This window comes from Prionailurus viverrinus, unplaced genomic scaffold (genome assembly GCF_022837055.1).
Source record: "Prionailurus viverrinus isolate Anna unplaced genomic scaffold, UM_Priviv_1.0 scaffold_33, whole genome shotgun sequence".
NCBI lineage: Eukaryota > Metazoa > Chordata > Mammalia > Carnivora > Felidae > Prionailurus > Prionailurus viverrinus.
In genome coordinates, this window is record NW_025927604.1 from 6859516 (window position 1) to 6871657 (window position 12142).

Below are 12142 nucleotides of genomic sequence, written 5' to 3' on the forward strand. Positions count from 1 at the left end.
TAGTCTTCAAACGGTGTTACTCTCCTGAGGGTAGTTTGGTGAAAATGCTTTGTCCCAGTGCTGTGTGGCTTTGCTTGTCTCAGAGAATTCCAAAAAACAGCCAGACCCCGCGGGAGGGATCCAGGGAGCCGCCACAGAGCAGTGAAACCCTGGTTTGTTGCACATCCCAAGAAGGTTGGGGTTTGGGCTCACTTCCGATTGTGCCTGACTCAGGAAACGAGGCTGTCACCCTCTCTGTTTCTCCCCCGCCTGCTGACCAGGCTAGTGGGACCTGTATCACGATGAGCGAGGCCTTTAAACATTTGGCGGTTGGAGAAGAAAAGTCAGGCTGCACGATAGGCAGTGAGGAGGCTGCTCCAGATGTGAGTCTCGCAGGCCCCAGAGTCACCCTCACTCTGTGAGGCCTCTCCTGGTCGTCTGTGACCTTGATACTTGTTTTGAAGATTGATCCTTTTTTTGGTCACATGTCCCTTAGTTTTCTCCCATGCTTTCCCACCGGGGGCCTGAGGCTCTGCATTTGGGGCAAGAATAGCACATCACATGCCCCTCCTCCCTGCTCTGTGTACAGGGGTCAGCGGTCTGGCACAGCCCTTGGAGACATCGCTGTGTTTGCACACGGCTGTGTGTGAGTGTAAGATCTCGTGTCCCAACAGGGACACCTGGGTGGCTCAGTCGGTTAAGCATCTGACTTCGGCTCAGGTCATGATCTCGAGGTTTATGAGTTTGAGCCCCTCATCGGGCTCTGTGCCGACAGTTCAAAGCCTGGAGCCTGCTTTGGATTCTGTGTCTCCCTCTCTCTCTACCTCTCCCCTGCTCGTGCTGTCTCTCTCTCAAAAATAAATAAACATTAAAAAAAAATTATTTTAGGGGCGTCGGGGTGGCTCGGTCGGTTAAGCATCTGACTTCGGCTCAGGTCATGATCTCGCAGTCCATGAGTCCAAGCCCTGCATCGGGCTCTGTGCTGACTGCTCAGAGCCTGGAGCCTGTTTCGGATTCTGTGTCTCCCTCTCACTCTGCCCCTCCCCTGTTCATGCTCTGTGTCTCTCTGTCTCAAAAATAAATAAACGTTAAAAAAAATTTTTTTTATTATTAAAAAAAATTATTTTAGGGGTGCCTGGGTGGTTCAGTCAGTTAAGTGTGCAACTTCAGCTCAGGTCATGATCTTGCAGTCTGTGGGTTCAAGCCCCACGTCGGGCTCTGTGCTGACAGCTCAGAGCCTGGAACCTGCTTCAGATTCTGTGTCTCCCTCTCTGCCCCTCACCCACTCGTGCTCTGTCTCTGTCTCTCAAAAATGAATAAACATTAAAGAAATTTTTTTAAAAAAGGATCTGGTGTCCCAACAGCCTTCAGCTGTTCCTCCTGCTTCCCTGGTGTTTGTAATACAGCACTCCCACGGCCTGGGTTAGGATTTCTCCTCTTTTCCAAAGGCCAGAAAACGTGTGAGATACTCATTTAGAAAAGGCTTTTATTATTCAAGGGGCTGTAACAATTACTTTTGGGGCGCCAACTTCTTGGCGAGTTCAAGAAAACAAAGCCTTTGAAAGGATAATGATGGTTTCCATCCCTGAGTAGCTCCTGTTTGGGGAAGCTTTATCTCTTCTTAAGCTTGGATGTGGACAAGTTTGTTAGTTTGGATTCCAAAGCCACAATCACCGAGCAAGGGCAGGCAAGGCGGTGAAGGACGCGAGAGAGTGCGCCATTTCGTACAAATCATTCATTTCACAGCAGAGAGTTAAGATCATTCTCGAGGTTAATTATAAACCACTTTCTGCCGGCATTGTGTACGGACTACTGTGCCGGGCTCCCAGCTGATAAAACTTCTCTTGCCATGCAGATGACAGGACGTACCACTTCCAAGCAGAAGACGAACAGGAATGCCAAATGTAAGTCCCTCGGGGGTGGGCCCTGGGGCTGGGACTCAGCAGTCCCTGGGATTTAACACAGCATCTCTCTCATTTTTCTAGATGGATGTCTGTGCTGCAGAACAGCAAAGAAGAAGCTTTAAACAATGCATTTAAGGGGGATGACAACACCGGGGAAAATAACATCGTCCAGGAGCTGACCAAGGAGATCATCGCGGAAGTGCAGAGGATGACGGGCAATGACGTATGCTGCGACTGCGGGGCGCCAGGTGAGCCCCGCCCCTCCCTGCCCCACCCCTCCGTTGACTCTCATCCCGATTCATGGAAACCAGTCACGGATTTTCCCATTCACTGCAGACACAGAGCTGTGTGCAGCGAGCCTGTGCAGGAGCTCGTGGCCCACGGGGCCCTGTGCATAGCTGCAGGGGGAGGGTGGGAAGACGCAGTAGCGTGAAGATGGCCTCACAGAGCTGAAAAGATTTAAAGCCTTTTGAGGGGCGCCTGGGTGGCTCAGTCGGTTGAGCATCCGACTTCGGCTCAGGTCATGATCTCACGGTCCATGAGTTCGAGCCCCGCGTCGGGCTCTGTGCGGATGGCTCAGAGCCTGGAGCCTGCTTCGGATTCTGTGTCTCCCTCTGTCTCTGACCCTCCCCCGTTCATGCTCTGTCTCTCTCTGTCTCAAAAAATAAATAAACATTAAAAAAAAATAATAAAGCCTTTTGAGACACAAACGCCGAAGCACAGAACACGGGTGAGACCAAGGTCATCCGCTCGTTGTGTTGGCTCGGAGGCTGCGTCGGGCGGCTTTTCCCGGGATTTACTCCAGCCTCCCTTTGTGCTACTTTGTAGAACTTGTGCGGTGACTTTAAGCCGCTGTCTAGTCTGTGACCCCGGGAGAGCCACTTTCTTTGTTAGCTGTCAGTTTCCCTGTATGGAAAATGAAGGAACTGGTCGAGATTGTTTTCCGGTCCCTTCCAGGCGGCACGTTCTGTGAAAAGAGGTGTTGATGTCTGCGTTTTGATAAAGCCTATGAGGAGCTCCATTCTGTAATGGACATGGAGCGGTATCATTGCAGATTTTAAGAGCTGGTATTTTCAAAAGCTTAAGGAGTGGAGTTATTCTGATTAAGGGGGAAGGGGGCTTTGGGAGCTTTGGGACAGCTGTTCCTGAACATTCACAAAATGAGAAAGCTTGTGGAGTGTCAGTTACCTTCTTCATTCCTCCAGTTCTATGACCGTTCTTCTAAAAAAAATGCACACAACAAAAATAGAGTGGGCAGTTGAGAATTTCCAGGAGGTTCCTATTGCCCCCAAAAGCTGTGTGTCTGGGGGTAGTGAGGGGTAGGTATTCCCTCAGGGTCTTGGATCCATTAAAAAGTACCTTTTGGCAGGAAATGAGGTGTAGGGAGTGGTAAGTAGTGAATTGTGTTTTTTCTTTTCTTTTGTAATGTTTATTTATTTTTGAGAGCAAGCTCAAGGCTGGGGGGGGGGGGGGGGGGTGGGGCGGCAGAGGATCTGAAGCGGGCTCCGGGCTGACAGCAGAGGAGACCCCGATGTGGGGCTCGAACTCACAAACCCCAAGATCTTGACCTCAGCTGAAGTCGGACTCTTAACCAACTGAGCCCCCCGGGTGACCCTAATTGTGCTTTTTCTTAAGAAAAGAGGGCCGTGTAGCACTTCACTGGGATTTTTAAGACACTTTCATAAAGAAGTCAAAGCTGCGGACGTTTTTGTTTGGAAATGGTAGGACAAGATAGCTGACGTGAAAATTGATATAAAGTGATCTAAACATACTCCTGTCTCCCGAAAGTGTGCTACGGCCGGTATGGAAGAAATGCAAACACAGATGCCCAGAAGTTTCCCAAATGGATAAAATTTTTTATAACTTGAACCTTGAAAAAGTAACGTGACAGTTCGCTGGTGACCAAGGTTGCGATAGTTCCCCGCAGCAAGTTTCTAAGGGCAGCGGGTAATTCTCAAGAGAACGGTACGCAAGGGCCGGGGTAATGTGCTCTGGCGTGTTTTGTTTTGAACGCCCCATTTTCGGTAAACTCAGCATTCGTGTGTCACGCATCCCTTGGGTGTCTGCTGTGGACCCAGCACACGGTAGGATGGCTCAGTGACTTAGGAGCTGTGCTCCGGGAGAAGCTCGGTGACACGGTGCCAGCACGGGCTCGGGCCCAGGCAGGACTACCGTCTGGCTCCGCACCCCCTGCGGCCTCGAGCAAGCCCCTTCTCCTTTCTGAGCACCGTGAAGACCCCTGCCCTGTTTGCCTGCTGGCCTTCTCGTGTGTGCTGAAGAAGTACCAGGTGACAGCATCTGTAATTGCGGAAGCTCTTGCACTCGGAACTATTTCTGCTGCCACCGAAGTGTTGAGCACAGAGTGTGGCATCAGCCCATAGTGTGTTCTCCGTCGTGATTGCTAGCATTTTGTGAACGTGTAGACCTGTCTTAAGTCTGTTCCCTGTACAGCACTAGACTGGCGGCCCTCCTTTTTTCTCTCCCCTTTGCTGGTATGACCAGGGTTGGTGATGGGCGTGGTTTGTATTCAGGACAGCTTTCAGGGGCCTGTGGCCAGTAGAGGGCACTGTGTCCTGTTTATTCTTGGACACGCACCTGTCACTTGGGAGTTCGTAATGAACGGAAGGGTGGGCAGGATAAATGAGTAAATAAATGGAGGGAGGGGGAGCAGACAGGTGCATATGTGTGTATTGTGTGTAAGCGGGTGGTAATGCAGAATGAGTGATGAAGGAGGGCTCCAGCTGTGTCCAGGGTTGAGAAAGTGCTCATGCTCAAAACTCCATGTGCAATAACTATACGGGAAAAGTGTTGTGACCCCAGCCCTGCACTTGCTGTGAACTCCAACTTTCCCTGTTCTCTTTGGCAGATCCTACCTGGCTCTCCACCAATCTGGGCATCCTGACCTGTATTGAGTGTTCCGGAATCCACCGAGAGCTCGGGGTTCACTATTCCAGGATGCAGTCCCTGACGTTAGATGTATTGGGAACGTCTGAGCTTCTGGTAATTCTCAAATCATTGATTTTGAAATGAAAATGAATGCACCGAATTCCAAGTTTTCATTTTGGCGTTCGAACCCATTTTGCTTTCTTGCAATTCCCCTGGGCTGATGGTTGTTGATTTTTGCCAGATGGGTTTGGGCAATTAGAACCTCAGTGGTAATTCCTCCTTCTCAGCTACTGGTAGTTGAAGGCACTTTTTGTTGTAAAACCTTCTTCCTAAACGAATAAAGTGAAGTGACACAAAAAAGGAGAGCTGAGACGTGTGTACGACGTGGAATACGATGGCGACACGGTCTAGGTCACCCCATTCCTTAAACGCGTGCACAACGGAAAGCCCAGAGACAGTTGAGGGCTCGTTCTCCGGAGCCCCCAGCAGATCCCTGCTGAGTCTGTGGTCACGACATGGCTCAGGCCTCCGGCCCACTTTTCCCCTGCCTCTACTGTCACTCTCTGGGTGAGATTTCGGCCTCTGCTTTCCCTGCCTTTGTTTCTAAAGAAGGCTTTCCTTTTTGGCTCAGTGATAACATATGAGCCGCGCAGCGTGGTATAGAAGGTTACTGGGAGGTTGGAGCATTTTCTGTGAAGTAACATCCAGAGTATTGAGACCAGCCCCACGGAGGAAAAGGCACATCACACTAGCCGTTTGGAGGCCACCTAAAATGGAGCTTTGGTGGACTGTTTTCAAAGCCCGTGATTGCTGGTTCAGAAGCAGTGTTTGAAATTCTTGGTGTAGCTGGGCACCCACCGGGCAGTGAACATTAAGTGGATATAGATCGCCGTTGACTGTAATGAAAAGAGCAATCGTCTTGACAGGAAATCAATTATTGTGGTCAGTATACCTCTCAAGGGGCCATAAATTTTATCGATGACTACTCTAGAACCAGGGTCTGAACTTGTAATGCATTTTGAACTATCTTGTCAAATCTTCCTGGTCTTGGCAAAGGATTCCTTTATGGTCTTGAAAGGTGAAGTCGGGAGAAACGAGAGTGAATGCTGGTCGCCCGGTTGGTCACGTCCCTGATTGCTTCAAGTTAAAAACGGAGCGCGACTCAGCAAGACTCAGGCAGTGTCTTCCTGGTTCCACAATGCCGTTCTTGTTACCGTCGTGATGCATTCAGCCTCCGCGGTGGAGCTGTGTGTGTACAAGAGGTAGCCTGGGTAACTGACTTCGGTTAGCCTTGAGATTCCCACAGTATATTTTCAAAGAAACACCAATTCTCAGGGAGCACTGGTAACCCCTGGCAGTTGGTCTGCTGCCATGCTGATTTCCTCAAAACAGCGGGAAGTGTTAAGTGATTTGTGGTGACATAATAATTGCTTATTTTGTACTAAGCACTTCTCAGAGCTCTTTATGTGTATTAGTTCATTTGTCCTTCACTACAACCCAGCGACCTTGCTGTTTCTCCCCTCTTTATGACAGAGGAACTGAGGCTTAGAATGTTTTCATGTACCCAAGGTTATATAGTTATTAAAGTGCCAGGTCTAGGGCGGGACCCTTGAACCCAGAGCTCACGATTCACCTCTGAAGAGCCTGGGAAACGAACTGGTGCTTGTGGTGGCCTGTCCTGCTGTGTGGTGAGCATTTAAGCATCACTACTGTCCCTCCCTATCCCCCACTCCCCACCCTCCACCCCCCATCCCCCACCCCCCACCCCCCATCCCCCATCCCCCATCCCCCATCCCCCATCCCCAGCAAATGTTTAAGAAAAAGAAAGCCCTGCTTTGTAGTCAGCCGGTCCACAGATGTCTGTACTCCTGCCGTGGCCATGTTCTCAAATCTGTGCCATCGTCAGTAACCAGCGTGAGTCACTGAATGTAACTGAGTTCACCGCACAGACACTGGTTGTCCGTGGCTTCAGAAACAGAATAGTAAAACGATTAGGAGGTGATGAGTTTTGAGCACTTATTACTTTGTTTTTAGTATAATTTACTTAACTAGGAGTTTATATAATGTAATTTTAATAATGGCTCTCGTGAGCTGGTCGAGGCTTGACCCCAGCACACCTGCTTAAATGTGTCTCAAAAATTAAAATGATGGTCTTCATGAGACTCTTGCCTACTAAGCAGGAAAACGCCAAAGAAGGTAGAAGGGAGGATGTTCATGTCTTGGTGAAACAGTGAGGTGGCTTCTGACCCCTGGTTAGAACCCTGGTCTTTATCTCCCAGAGCCTCTGTCTGCACCTCCTCACAGCGGGGGTTAACATTTGGCCAGCTGTCAGCCGTTTTGAGCCATCAGGCAGAGACTGCTTATTTAGTATCTGCAGGTATTTTCAGAACCTGATCTCTGCCTTAGTTTCAGACTCTCCTGGTCTGCCTCACCCTCAGTTGTTGCAGAAAAACAGAGGGAAAAGGCCCCCGAGTCTTTTGGGGTTCTCCCCCCCCCTCCTCTTGCCCCTCAGCTCTGCCTGTGTGGTCATCTGGTTGCTCATGGGAGGTGGGCATCTCCCCAGCCCCACCCACCGCGTGCCAGGACAGTGAGCCTGATGTCCTGCCCAGAACCCTTACCACTCAGCCGTTAAGTCAAGCACTGCATGGAGGGTGTTTGTCAGGGGTTAGGATTCATTTCTAAAACATGAGAAGTTCAAGCCTTTTTGAAGCACCCAGGTTATTTTTATTCTGCTTAGACAGTTGGATGCTTGAACAGAAGATCTCCTGAAGGCTTGACACATCGACCTGTGTGTGTGTGTGTGTGTGTGTGTGTGTGTGTGTGTGTTTAGAATTGCGTTGGCACACAGTAAAGACTATGAAGGATTAGCTGTCATTATTCTCTACTCCAGAATGACTTTAACTGAATCCTTTCAGAAGAACAATCCACGTGTCCTAACGTATGAGCCCACAGGGAGAGTCCACTCCGTTTTTCTGTGCAAGTGTGAACATTGAGGATGTGCAGAGCAGGGACATCAGGGTCTCTGCTTGAGTTTGTCGTAGTGTGTGTTCTTGTGTAGCCAATGTTGATGGAGCCTCCTTGCACCCTATGAGAGGAAATAAGAGGTGGCCTGGAGAGTTGACTCCCAGCGTCTCCGGGGGAGAATCCTGGGCAAAGTTGCTTTACAGGTGCAGTGATTCTCTGTCCTTCAGGTAAGTCAGTCCTGGAGCCCGGATCTCAGGGTGATGCGCTGTGACGGGCGCAGACTTTCATCCTTGGCTGACCCTAAACAGACCGTCACCACATAGATGGTCACTCCTGTCCTCCCATAGGGCCTCACCGTATTATTCGTCACGATAAAAGTCGTTTTGCTTAATTCCATAAATTACTTTCTGGTTTCGCATCTGCACGCTGTTCCCTTGGAAACACACGTGCTACGGAAACGTCATCATTTCCTTCTTTTTTTATTTTGGTTTCAGAGCATGCTCGATTTCCATGTTACCTGAACGGGTTTCGGCGGCAACCGTGAGGGTGGCTAGTTAGCAGTAGTCTTCTCTCCCCTCTACCTGCTGTCAGAATCATGTCTTACTCAGTGGAAACACATGAATGCGTGAAGCACTAGTTCGTTCTGGGAGATCACCCCACTTGCACTGGCCCTCTAGCGGGTGCGCTCAGTGTCCTCAGATTTCAAAGCAAACCCACTTTCAGAGACCCTCCTGGTAAATACAGATTTTGGAAAGGTAGATTCTCCTGCCCCAACACAGATCATTTCAGCATTGATTGCCAGCTCACGTGTAAGATAGTGCCGTTGGTACTGGGGTCTTCGTATCATATGATCAGTTTGACCTCAAACATGAAATTAATAAAGGGAATTTTGATATTATGAAATTTTATTTGTGTCTGTAATTTTAAAGTCTTCTTCCAAAGTCTTCCAAAATCTTCTTCCAAAGTCATAGCTCACAGCTGGAACCGCTGTTTCCCCTGGGACTGCAGCGAAGCTGCTCTCAGGACCCTAAGGGCAGCAAGAAATGTGGTCCCAGCTACCACTTATTGAGCAACTATTACACTCAGGCATTGTCCTAGGGTGCTTTACATACACTGTGTCTGACCCAAACAAGAACTCTGTCTTTAAAAATGAGGCCAGGGCCGCCTGGGTGACTCAGTTAAGCAGCCAACTCCTGGATTTGGGACCAGTTGAGAGATCAAAAGTCTGATTCGTTGTTGAAAGAAGCCAGATTGGTTGATGAGGTTCACACAGGCGGGAACAGGAGGAGCCCACAGCCCCCTCCTGTGTGTGTGGCGGTGCTGAGGCCCACAGTCACAGAAGTTCTTTCTTGTCATTTGCCCGCTCCTCCCCTCCGGGAGCGTAAGAGCAGGGAAGAAGGTCACAGCAGATTTCCCTCCCTCCGGAAACAGTAAAACGGGCAGGTTTTCCCCATCCTCACCCCAAACTCGGAAAACAATTTCTGGGTAAAATCTGAGGTCTCGGTCTGGGTCCGTAGGCCCGGCACAGGTCAGTGCTAAGAGTTTCTGGAAACACGCGACTCTGTCCCCATCCTCAGGTGCTTCCGTGCAGTGAGGGAGAGGGACCCAGGGTTCCACGCAGGGTGTGTGTGGTGTCGTGGGCGTCTTGACCAGGCAGCTGTCCTGCTGACATACACCTGCTGTCTCCATACTCTGTGCTCAGTGTGGACTTCTTCCCCAGGCCCCAACACCGTGCATTTCTCTGTATTCACCCCTGTCTCGTTAGACCGAGCTCTCTCTGGGGCACGTGGGTGGCTCAGTTGGTTGAGCATCTAACTCTAGATTTCGGCTCAGGTCATGATCTCATGGTTCGGGAGATCGAGCCTCATGTCAGGTTCTGCACTGATATCATGGGGCCTGCTTGAGATTCTCTCTCCCCCTCTCTCTCTGCCTTCCCCCTGGTTGTGCACGTGCTCTCTCAAAAAATAAGTGAATAAACTTAAAAAACAAAACAAAACAAAACAAAAAAGACTGAGCTCAGAGCTTCCCCCAAGCAGGGTTGTGTCTCATGCTCGGTACCGAGTGCATCTGAGGTCTCGGTGTGCATTTGCGGATTGACCTGGGGCTGGGATTTGCATTGCTGAGTGATGTAGCACTTAAAGTGCCCCAGACCTTCCTAGATCTGATCTGGCCCCGTGTCTGCCGCAGGGAGTAGGGGGGCATGTGTGTTGGGGGCTGCATAACACCAGCCTTCCTGGTTCCTTGGCTCCCGCCCACTGGGCCCGCTGGGCCCCGCATTTTCTCGACGTGACCCTGCAGCTTCCATCTGCAAATGCTTTGCTTTTGTTGATGATTCTAAAGGAGTTCTCTGCAGGCTGAACTGTTCGCTGGAACTTGGCAAAACTGTGAGGCGGCACATTTCTCTGCACTGGGCAAGTGTGACGCACGGATGCGGTGGCTCCCTGGACCAGCTGTCCCCTAGTAAACCAGCCAAGTCCAAGCAGAAGGGAGGCAGCTGATTCGCGGGGAATTCTCCTCCTCACGCCCCACCTCCCATCTGCTTACCACAGACTCAGAGGCATGCGGGGCCCTCGCTCGCAGAAGGGCGCTGGGGCCCGTTCCGTCACTTAGCTTCTGAAGAGAGACGACTGTGCCTGGCGAGGGCACGGTGCCCACATTACACGGAAGGATGGGGTCATTCAGCCATGCCTGGCTCCAAACAGGGGCTCTGACCCTGAGGTTCAGTCCCGGATCTGACACCGACGATCCAGGAAATCATTGAGGGCGTTGGGTCCGTGGTACATGGGTGCTGTCACCTGGTGTGGTTGGCCATCAGCCTCATTCTTGGGGAAACCACAGTGAGGCAGCCCCAGGGTTTTTTCCCCTGACAATGGCCTGAGGCCACCGGGCCGGGAGTGAGGGCCCAGGTGGGGCTGCTTAGTGCCTGGTGCTCTGAGCCATCTAGGACACTGTGTTCACTTTACCAAGGACGGTAAAATCAGGAAGTGCGTCGGACGGTCACTAAGGTGTCGCACATCCCTTGTCCGGTGGCGTCCCTCGCAATCCCATTTCACTGCTTCACGTTTCTCACCGCCAGAAAGTTCAGGCTCCTCTAACTCAGATCCCCTTGGCTGTCACTTCAGTCACTTACCCCTGTAGAGAGAAGGGGTGCTCAGGCAGCCGCCTGATCTTCCAGAACATGCCCTGTGACCCTGTGTCCGCGTCACTGCTCGAAAACAGAGATACCAGAGGCTCCACGTGCCCCATTGTGCCCTGTTCAACGCGGGAGGTGAACTATCTGTTCTCGTGAGAGCCCTGGGCCAGGTGCTGCCTTTCAGTTCGGTTTCATTAAACATTGAAGAAGCTAATCTCTGTCAGGTGCTGGGCTGGGTGCTCAAATAAGATGATTAAACCCCTGCTTTTAAGGAGCTCCTGCTCACCCAGTTTGTGCCGCCACTCAGGAGAGTGCCAGTTGCCATATTGTGCTTGACTAAGACAAGCCGTGACAGTTGTCTCCCTAGTCTAGCTGCATTGAACACACTGCCTCGTATTCGGGAAGCGTTGATTAAAATGTGTTCATTTAAATTTTAATGAGTAAGAAAGTTGATCGTTGCATGAGGACCTTACATTTGGAACAAGAACATTTTTGTGCTTCGGTGTATGGAACCGAATTGGGCTTTCGCCTAAATTGCCCCACTCTATTATTTTTACAAGGTAGGTATCATCCCTGTTTTACTGGTGAGAAATTGAAACTCAGGTAAACTGACTTGCGTGTGGTCACAAAGCCAGAGAATAGAACCGTGATTTGAACCCGAGTCTTGACTTCCTGGCCCAGCCCTCTCCCCTGGAAGAGAGCCGCCTCCTTGCTGGCATAAATAGATCTTTTTAGGTCCATTTCAGTGGGAGCACAGGTTTCTTCGGGGGAGGGGATGAGGGTGGAAACTGACATTGGACCAAGTTCCTGCCCCTTCCTGTCCACCTCGGTGCTTTATCCAGGGGACATTTTATAAGAACATTTCTCTGTAATAGACCTGCTGCTTCTTATCTCTAGTTTTATGAGTACCTTTGGGGTTTGGGTTTTGTCCATCTTTATTAACGGCAAACCACTTTATTGCTCTATTTCTTAGTGGCCATTAAATAAATCATCAACGCATGAGTAGTGTGCAGCAGTGGAATGCATTAATAATTGAGTACCCTGAAATAGACTTCTGCTTTTGCAGCTTGCCAAGAATATTGGGAATGCAGGCTTCAATGAGATCATGGAGTGTTGCCTTCCGGCTGAGGACTCGGTCAAACCCAACCCGGGCAGCGACATGTAAGTATGGACCTGCCTGGTTTTGTTTTCTGAGCAAAGACCGGCCTTGTACCCAAGCCCCGTGAGGCAGGACAGTAACAGGTTTAGGGGATCTCAGTTGTTGCTTCGTTGGGGA

General features: G+C 50.4%; 1 protein-coding gene across 7 annotated transcripts in view; it reads left to right on the top strand.

Moving 5' to 3' along the window:
* The window catches only part of ASAP2 (ArfGAP with SH3 domain, ankyrin repeat and PH domain 2), a 198192-nt gene that overhangs the window by 156912 nt on the left and 29138 nt on the right, over nucleotides 1–12142 (top strand). For all 7 annotated transcript variants that reach the window (XM_047845254.1, XM_047845255.1, XM_047845258.1 and 4 more), the window contains exons 13-16: nucleotides 1835–1883; nucleotides 1965–2131; nucleotides 4750–4883; nucleotides 11933–12027. In XM_047845254.1, the coding sequence (XP_047701210.1) occupies nucleotides 1835–1883; nucleotides 1965–2131; nucleotides 4750–4883; nucleotides 11933–12027 (445 nt within the window). The remainder of the gene's footprint in view (nucleotides 1–1834; nucleotides 1884–1964; nucleotides 2132–4749; nucleotides 4884–11932; nucleotides 12028–12142) is intronic.